The sequence below is a fragment of the Palaemon carinicauda genome, chromosome 22, assembly GCF_036898095.1.
Source record: "Palaemon carinicauda isolate YSFRI2023 chromosome 22, ASM3689809v2, whole genome shotgun sequence".
Classification (NCBI taxonomy): Eukaryota; Metazoa; Arthropoda; class Malacostraca; order Decapoda; family Palaemonidae; genus Palaemon; species Palaemon carinicauda.
The window spans coordinates 48,422,325-48,432,324 of NC_090746.1; the positions used below are offsets into that span (position 1 = coordinate 48,422,325).

Genomic DNA, 10,000 nt, shown 5'->3' on the forward strand with positions numbered 1-10,000 from the left:
ATCTATTTGGATCTTCCAATATTTGTCAAACAATAGATAATCGTTTACGAACGGTTGCTTGCCATCCATAATTATCCTTAATTCATCCACAATTTACTAAATCTTCACTAAAAGTGGGATGATTATGATTGTAAGATTTATGGTTTTATTTTTTCACAGTAATTATTTGGACAATGAAGCATTTATGTGTTCAGAACTCTAAGAGAAAGAGAGACAAGCAGACGGTCATATACTAACTATTACATAAAGGTTACCATTATTTTTTCTTTTTATTTTCCTTTAGTTCAATTATGGATTTTATTGATTAACTACAGGGTATTATCCTCCACTAAACGTTTATCCTTTTTACACTGATTTGTCAAACTTATGTTTATGACGAAATCTTAATAACCTTTTCCGCAACCGTTTTGTATCAGTGTCGTAGATTTCCCTGCAGGAATTCCCGTGTGCCTGGTCTGCTCTCAGTGTACTCGAATGAAGTTAATGGATTGTTAAAGGTTTCTTTCTGGAGAGAAATTCCCCGGATTTTCCTGTAAGCCAACTGATACGTTCTCTGGCAGTTGATCGCTAAATAGAATACTGTCAGTTGTATTAAGTCTTCGATGGCCGAATTCGGCAAGAATTGAATTTGTTTCGAAAAAGTCATTCTTGTTCTCATTGTTATCTGTACAAACATAAAAGACACATATTTTCATACATGAAAGAAAGATATATAGTTACACATACACATACATAAAGAGAGAGAGAGAGAGAGAGAGAGAGAGAGAGAGAGAGAGAGAGAGAGAGAGAGAGAGAGAGAGAGAGAGAGAGAGAGAGAGCTTAATGTCAAGTTTGATATCATAACGCTATTTACACTCCGAGTTGCTTTTCCTTCAAAAGTACAGGAAATACCATTTTCAACGATTCAGATAGTTGATGTAATTTGTGAGTGTAAAAAACGATTAATAAATTAGAAAGAAATAAGGATTCTATTTCTTAGTGTATTTCTCTTTTACTATTTCTCGCTTTTCAATACCAAAACAGAAAAACTTTATCAAGATTATCCCTCTTTATGGAAAGGAGAAACTGAAACTCGAGTATTGATTCGTTTATCTACCAATATTTTGTCATCAGAAAATGATGATGGTTATAATAGTGGTAAGATATAAGATGATTATATCACTATGATCGAAAGGGATAGTAATTGCAGTGCAAGAAACATTGCAAATGATGTCATTATAACTTACAGAAATCATAAGAGAAGGTTAGCTGGTCCACTTTAGACTTGAAAAGGTTCCATGAGTGTTATATCTAGGAATATTCACCTTGCTTACATGGAGGACAGTAATTCATAGACCATTTCACAAGGAATAACGCAAAGTCTTAAGAGATAATTGACCAGAAAACATATTCAGTTAAGATACAGTCTCTCTATATATGACCCAATAGGATTCCTAGCAATTGTTTAACAACCTTGAAAAATCCAACGCTGCATAATTTACAGAGACTTTCCTTATCATTTGTGCAAAACAACTTGGTTTATTGTGGTGGGAAATTTTCCAAAGTGATTATTGGATTAAAAACCTTTAGCTAACTTGACAGAGAATTTACTGTCACAAATTGTAATAAAATATTTGTATAATAATTTTTTAATCGCTAAGCGTTGTCAAAATAAATATTTGGAATCATATAAAAAAAAAATTTAATAGGATTTTTTTTTACAGTAATAGCAAGTCTTACTAAATCGCCAACTTGCAATAAAAAAAATCTGAAACCATAAATATGTTATTTACGATCTAGTTAATGAACAGAGCAGATGTGCTTCTTCAAATAGGCTTTGAACTTTTCCAATAGTAAGCTTTTATTTACTGATGGACAATACAAGAGTTAGTCTCATCAGTTTTTTCCCAAAATCTTATAAGGAATATTGATTGAAAAATCAAGAGTCCAGTTTATGCTTCGTAATTGTATTTCATCGTCTTGAACATCTAACTGGGACCACTGAGGGCCAGGCAATGGCTGCTGATAACTCAGCAAGTAGACTTAAAGGATCCCAAAACCTCCATCCCTAGCTCTCCATGATGCTAAGGTTGTAAGACACTACTAGAAACAATGTAGCTCGCACGGGTTGAAGTCCCGTCAAACACATTACCATGCAGGGACGTTTCCAATAGGCTACCTCAACATTGCAAAAGAAAAATGGTGATAGAAATGACTATGCTGATTACAATATTTTTAAATTCTCTAACCCTAAAATGTCACGACATTTTTCACTAATACTAACTTGAATATTGTTTCTCATCTTTGCATAACTTCAATTACCATTCTTCCGACATGGACTAGGGAAGCATAGCTTCCTGTGTCCGCCCCTAACCTAGCAAAGGAGACTCATTCTCCATGCTAGGAAGAAGCAGACCACAGACTAAAAACTCTGAAGTTCTGCCCAAACCCAAAAACCAGTCACTCTGGTTATCAGGACAGGGCAGATAAATCCTAGAATAGTAATCATACATATACCCAGGCACTTCCCCTAATTTTGGGGGTAGCCGACACCAACAATGAAACAAAACAAACAAGGGGACCTCTACTCTCTACGTTTCTTCAGCCTAACCAGGGACTCAACCGAGTTCAGCTGGTACTGCTAGGGTGCCACAGCCCAACCTCCCACATTTCCACCACAGATGAAGCTTCATAATGCTGAGTCCCCTACTGCTGCTACCTCCGCGGTCATCTAAGGCACCGGAGGAAGCAGCAGGGCCTACCGGAACTGCGTCACAATCGCTCTCCATTCATTCCTATTTCTAGCACGCTCTCTTGCCTCTCTCACATCTATCCTCCTATCACCCAGAGCTTTCTTCACACCATCCATCCACCCAAACCTTGGCCTTCCTCTTGTACTTCTCCCATCAACTCTTGCATTCATCACCTTCTTTAGCAGACAACCATTTTCCATTCTCTCAACATGGCCAAAGCACCTCAACACATTCATATCCACTCTAGCCGCTAACTCATTTCTTACACCCGTTCTCTCCCTCACCACTTCGTTCCTAACCCTATCTACTCGAGATACACCAGCCATACTCCTTAGACACTTCATCTCAAACGCATTCAATTTCTGTCTCTCCGTCACTTTCATTCCCCACAACTCCGATCCATACATCACAGTTGGTACAATCACTTTCTCATATAGAACTCTCTTTACATTCATGCCCAATCCTCTATTTTTTACTACTCCCTTAACTGCCCCCAACACTTTGCAACCTTCATTCACTCTCTGACGTACATCTGCTTCCACTCCACCATTTGCTGCAACAACAGACCCCAAGTACTTAAACTGATCCACCTCCTCAAGTAACTCCATTCAACATGACATTCAACCTTGCACCACCTTCCCTTCTCGTACATCTCATAACCTTACTCTTACCCACATTAACTCTCAACTTCCTTCTCTCACACACCCTTCCAAATTATGTCACTAGTCGGTCAAGCTTCTCTTCTGTGTCTGCTACCAGTACAGTATCATCTGCAAACAACAACTGATTTACCTCCCATTCATGGTCATTCTCGCCTACCAGTTTTAATCCTCGTCCAAGCACTCGAGCATTCACCTCTCTCACCACTCCATCAACATACAAGTTAAACAACCACGGCGACATCACACATCCCTGTCTCAGCCCCACTCTCACCGGAAACCAATCACTCACTTCATTTCCTATTCTAATAGTAATACCTGGGTTAATATACAGCTAGAACCACTGGGATTAAGCCAAGGGCTTTCAGAGGGAGAGAGGGATTGAACTTGGCCTCCGGAGGAGAAATGAACAATCGGGGATGTGCGAAAGTATACTACTGTACCTAAAATACTAGCTAGGTAAGGTGAGAATCGATTACCTAAATCATCGAAACTCTCTCGTATACAATCTTGGAAAAACATTCAACAATATCTTACATGTATAAAATATTTGCCTATAGCTTCCATAATATAACACTCGGAAAAACTTATACCATGCATGAAAGTACTAGTGCCAGACGTCTAGGCTACGAAGCCTCACGAAGGGCAAGATCGGTACCTCGACCCGTGTCGAAATCACCGAGCTAAGACTGACCGAACAGTATAAGCATTCCTAGAGTAGCTAAATAGCTAAATTATTAAAGCGTAACAAACCGGAAACGTCGCTCTAGCTAACTAACTGACCCATAAGAGCGAGCGATAGCATCCAGGATGCCTCCGGTAGGCAACAGCTCTTGTTTACGTTAATATCAATTTTGATTTAATTCAAAACGACAAGTGCTTACATTTATACATAGTAAAGATAATACTCAACTTTCCAGAGGCAGAAGAGGCCGGAGAAGTCATCAAAAAGATGAATTAAATCCAAAATAACGAGAGAACACAAGGGAAAACACCGAGTAGTAGAGCTACAAGAAAAGGAATGAAGAGGGCACTACCGCCTTCATCAGATACACACTGGAAACGGAATAGGAGAGATGCCTTATGAGCGGCTCTCTTTTCATTCTCGTTTCGGATTCTTGTCACTATATCCCCCTCGAAGCGTTAATACTGTTCGGGGCGAAGATAGCTATGTGACGTGTCAAGAATACGTCCTCTGATATTATGCGATATCCCTGTGAGATTATTTAGGGATATTCGCTCCAGGAGTTAGAATTCTGGATACCTTAAGGTAAAATTCTCTGGGAATATCACTGTAGTCAAATATACCCTAGAAAGCTACCATTTAGGAACTTCCATCAGGACGACATGGCCTGAGCCCAAAAATATATATATACAGTATATATATATACTGTATATATATACTTATATGAATTATATATATATGTATATATATGTATATATAGATATATATATATATATATATATATATATATATATATATATATTCATACCTTTCCTGTCACATTTATGTGGGAAAGGAAGTAGTCATACCCTGGCGAGAGGGGCCTTGAGGTAAACTTGGAAACCTCACTCGCCTACAAATTGCCGAACCAGCGTGTTGTAGTTAGGAGAGAGGTGCGGTTGGAAGGAGTAAATCTGTGTGTGTGCATCTCTCTCTCTCTCTCTCTCTCTCTCTCTCTCTCTCTCTCTCTCTCTCTCTCTCTCTCTCTCTATATATATATATATATATATATATATATATATATATATATATATATATATATATATATATAGACGTGATATTTGAAGGCTCAGGTACACTAGTATATAATAAAACATGATATTCACTAAGATCTGAGAAATCAATTTGCTGCTTCCAATATTTATCAAACAGTAGATAATCTTTTAAGAAAGGTTGCTTGCCATCTCGAATTATCCTTAATTCATCCATAATTTACATATAATCTTTACTAAAAAGCAGGAATATTGGGACTGAAAGGTAGACAAAGTTATATGTTTACTCTTACATAGAGTGTGTAAGATTGCCATTATTTTCTATTTTCAATCATTTCGATTTTGGATTCAGATAATCAATTACAGAGTATTACTGCCCATTAAACGTTTATCCTTCTTACATTGATTTGTCAAACTTATCATGTTTCTGACAAAATAATCTAAATCACCTTTTCCGCAAGTGCTTTGCTTCAGTATCGTAAATATCCCTGCAGGAATTCCCGTATGCCTGGTCTGCTCTCAGTGTATTCAAATGAAGTTAAGAGTTTCGTGAAGGTTCCTTTTGTAAAAAGAAATTCCCCAGATTTTTCTGTAAGCCAACTGACACGTTCTCTGTATCAGTGGCCTGCCGGTTGATCGCTAAATAGAATACTGTTAGTTCAGACTACTGTCCCAAGTCTTTGATGGCCGAATTCGGCAAGAATTGAATTTGTTTCGAAAAAGTCATTCTTGTTCTCATTTTCAGCAGTACAAACAAAACCGGATACTTTTACACCAAACAAAGACATACGGTTACACATCAACACAAACACAAAGAGACAAAGAGAAAGACAGGATGCTTAATAAGATTTTTGATATCATAACCCTATTTACACCCCGAGTTTCTTTTCCTGCAAAAGTACAGGAAATACCACTTTTCAACGATTCAAATAATTGATGTAATTTGTGAGTGTAAAAAACGATTAATAAATTAGAAAGAAATAAGGATTTTATTTCTTAGTGTATTTCTCTTTTACTATTTCTCGCTTTTTAATACCAAAACAGAATCTTTATCAAGATTATCCCTCTTTATGGAAAGGAGAAACTAAAACTCGAGTATTGAGTCGTTTATCTACCAATATTTTGTCATCGGAAAATGATGATGGTTATAACAGTGGTAAGATATAAGATGATTATATCACTATGATCGAAAGGGATAGTAATTGCAGTGCAAGAAACATTGCAAATGATGTTATTATAACTTACAGAAATCATAAGAGAAGGTTGGCTGGTACACTTTAGACTTGAAAAGGTTCCATGAGTTTTATATCTAGGAGTTTTCATCTTGCTTACATGGAGGACGTAATTCATAGACTATTTCACAAGGAAAAACACAAAGTCTTAAGAGATGATTGACCAGAAAACATATTCAGTTCAGATACAGTCTCTCTATATATGACCCAATAGGATTCCTAGCAATTGTTTAACAACCTTGAAAAATCCAACGCTGCATAATTTACAGAGACTTTCCTTATCATTTGTGCAAAACATCTCGGTTTGTTGTGGTGGGAAATTTCCCAAAGTAATTATTGGATTAAAAACCTTTAGCTAACTTGACAGAGAATTTACTGTCAAAAATTGTAATAAAATATTTGTATAATAATTTTTTAATTGCTAAGTGTTGTCAAAATAAATATTTGGAATCATAAAAAAAAAAAATTTAATAGGATTTTTTTTTTTTTTACAATAATAGCAAGTCTTACTAAATCGCCAACTTGCAATAAAAAAATCTGAAACATAAATATGTTAATTACGATCTAGTTAATGAACAGAGCAGATGTGCATCTTCAAATAGGCTTTGAACTTTTCCAATAGTAAGCTTTTATTTACTGATGGACAATACAAGAGTTAGTCTCATCAGTTTTTTTCCCAAAATCTTATAAGGAATATTGATTGAAAAATCAAGAGTCCAGTTTATGCTTCGTAATTGTATTTCATCGTCTTGAACATCTAACTGGGACCACTGAGGGCCAGGCAATGGCTGCTGATAACTCAGCAAGTAGACTTAAAGGATCCCAAAACCTCCATCCCTAGCTCATCATGATGCTAAGGTTGTAAGACACTACTAGAAACAATGCAGCTCGCACGGGTCGAATCCCGTCCAACACAAAGCCATGCAGGGACGTTTCCAATAGGCTACCTCAACATTGCAAAAGAAAAATGGTGATAGAAACCTCTGCTGACAATGCTGACTACAATATCTTTAAATTTCCTAATCCTAATATGTCACGACATTTTTCACTAATACTAACTTGAATAATGTTTCTCATCTTTGCATAACTTCAATTACCATCAGCTTTGATAACATTGTTTTATCGGTGTTTTTGTTTTATTCTTCAATTCGTCTTTCTTTTCAGGAGTAGCAATACTCGTTGCAAGCCAAGAATGCAAGACATTTAAGGATTATAATTACTATTATAGTCCGACCACGTACACGTAAGTAACCAATTAAATTTTTCATGCAGCCTAGAGAATAAACAAAGCACGTTTATCTATGCAAACACACTCATTTTTATACAAACATATATACATGCATATATATGTATGATATACATTTGTTAATATCTATATAGATACAGGTGTGAGTGTGTTTGTGTATATGTTTGTGCATCTTCAAATGTGGCTGTAAACTAGGCAAAGTACGATTGCTAGAAATGAAGTGAGAGACTCCAATGGACGAAGGTTATAGACTCAGGTGAATGTGTTCATGAGTTTGTAAAATTCTATGATGGGACAATAAGGACAGCTGTGAGTATATAAGGATATACTCGTAGGATGGTAGGAAGAGAGAACTTACATAAAAGGTTAGTGAAGGAAGGAAATTGTGTGTGAAGAATAGACAAGGAAAAGACTTGAAGTATCAGTGAAAGCCCAGTCAGGAATGTCAGAACAGGTTATTAAGCCAACTCTCTTATCAGAAGAGTGGAAGTTGTGTTTGAGAGAAAGAAAAGAAGGTTCAAACTCCTGGGGTAAACCGTTTGCACTTTAGATTTGGAGTAAGAGGTAATGATAAAGTGAGGACGTGTAGCTACATAGAAATCATATAAATACTAACAAGGAGGAAAGATAGATAAAACTATTTTGTGGTGGTTTAGCCATGTGGAAAGAATGAAAGACGAAGGAATGGTAAGCGTGTGTATAATTCATAGGCTTTGAAGGTAAAAGAAGCGGAAGCCCCAGAATGTTTTGAATTGTTGATAAAAAAAGAACTTTCCAAGAAGGAAGATTGAAAGTGTGTGCAAGATATGGGTAACTGGAACAGTTTGTATAGGGGCTCGACTAACTACTGATGATCCATCTTTGTGGAGGGGTGGAAAAACTAATACCGTGGAATTTTAATACTCAGGACGTTCATCCACAATTGAACATTTAGAAAATGAGTGAGGCAGTGGTGCTATTCTCTGTTATAGGAAACATTAATGCACACACGCGCATATATATATATATATATATATATATATATATATATATATATATATATATATATATATATATATATATATATATATATATGATAAATTTTGCACATTTTTACGTGTTTTTCATATTCAAATAAGCCATATATATTTTTGATACATTAATGTCTGGATTCTCTTAACGTCCTCGGGATCAGAGCCCCAGGCGAAATCACACAAAGACAAGAGCTTGGCTCCGGCCGGGAATCGAACCCTGGTCGGCAAGCTTGTACAGACAGTGACTAACCCACTTGGCCAAGTGGGTTAGTTACTGTCAATCGTAAAATTCAACATTTGTTGTCTCTCAGAGTGTTGTAATTCCCTGCTCAGTTGAAAAAAACTTTCAAAAATAAGTGAAGTCTTATGAGTTGAATCCATTTCCTTCTTTACATTTGAGATCTAATTTTGGTTTTCTCAAAAAATACTTATCAAAACTTTCCAATTATTTCTCAATGTTTGTAGAATATTATTGTTTTGTTTCGGTTATAGTTAATAGGTGGTTATTTCAATAGATGGGTATTAAAGCAGAACCTTTAAAATAGCTTGCCAGTATCAGTGTCAATAGCAGGCTTCTCTTTAATAAAACTCTACTAATTGCAATGCTGCTATTTTCAGGTGTTCCAGTGAATGCATGAAAAGAGGACCAAAAGATGCCAAGGTTTATGGAACTCTTTTGTATCATGAGGTGAGGTACACCGAAATATGACTTTTAGCTGATGTGCACATTTGTAAGCATTTGAATTATTAAGACTAATACTCTCATGAGCCTTTTATGGAAAACCATTCGCATTTCAAGAGGACCTTATTAAGACATTTAATCCGATAAACACCAGGATAGAAATTCAGATGATATAACACCAGAAGTACTCTATTTCAACTGAATTTATATATTCGCATGGTGGTCATGACTATATTCAGACAAACGCTTGAAACGTGGTTGGAACCAATTTGAAGCTTCCGATACAATCGCGCTCAATTCAACTACACAGAACGTTCATCAGGAGTGTATCAAAACCCTTACATAATCTGCATCATTTAGCTTTGCTTCGAGGATACCATTGCGCTTACTTGTCTCCTTCCTAGCAGAGATAACTGAATTGATACATCTAACTTTTCTTTTTTTACCAAAACTTAAAGCCATAGGCTCGCGTCGTGTTCATGGAAGCAGCGCACATCTTATACAATTGCTTCTTAGGTTTAAATTTTCCCCAAGAAGGAGGGAATTTGGTATTGATTGCTATCTAGGGCTTACTAATTGGAAAAGTTGAATTCACGGTTGTAACTTACAAAACTAAAAACCAATAAGACTATATATATATATATATATATATATATATATATATATATATATATACAATATATATATATATATATATATAAATATATATACATATATATA

At 35.9% G+C, this 10,000-nt stretch overlaps 1 protein-coding gene across 3 annotated transcripts in view; it reads left to right on the forward strand.

Annotated features, from left to right (window-relative positions):
• LOC137616421 (uncharacterized) overlaps positions 1-10,000 on the forward strand; it is a 742,648-nt gene that overhangs the window by 673,108 nt on the left and 59,540 nt on the right. For all 3 annotated transcript variants that reach the window (XM_068346161.1, XM_068346160.1, XM_068346162.1), the window contains 2 exons: positions 7,504-7,582; positions 9,217-9,286. In XM_068346161.1, the coding sequence (XP_068202262.1) occupies positions 7,504-7,582; positions 9,217-9,286 (149 nt within the window). The remainder of the gene's footprint in view (positions 1-7,503; positions 7,583-9,216; positions 9,287-10,000) is intronic.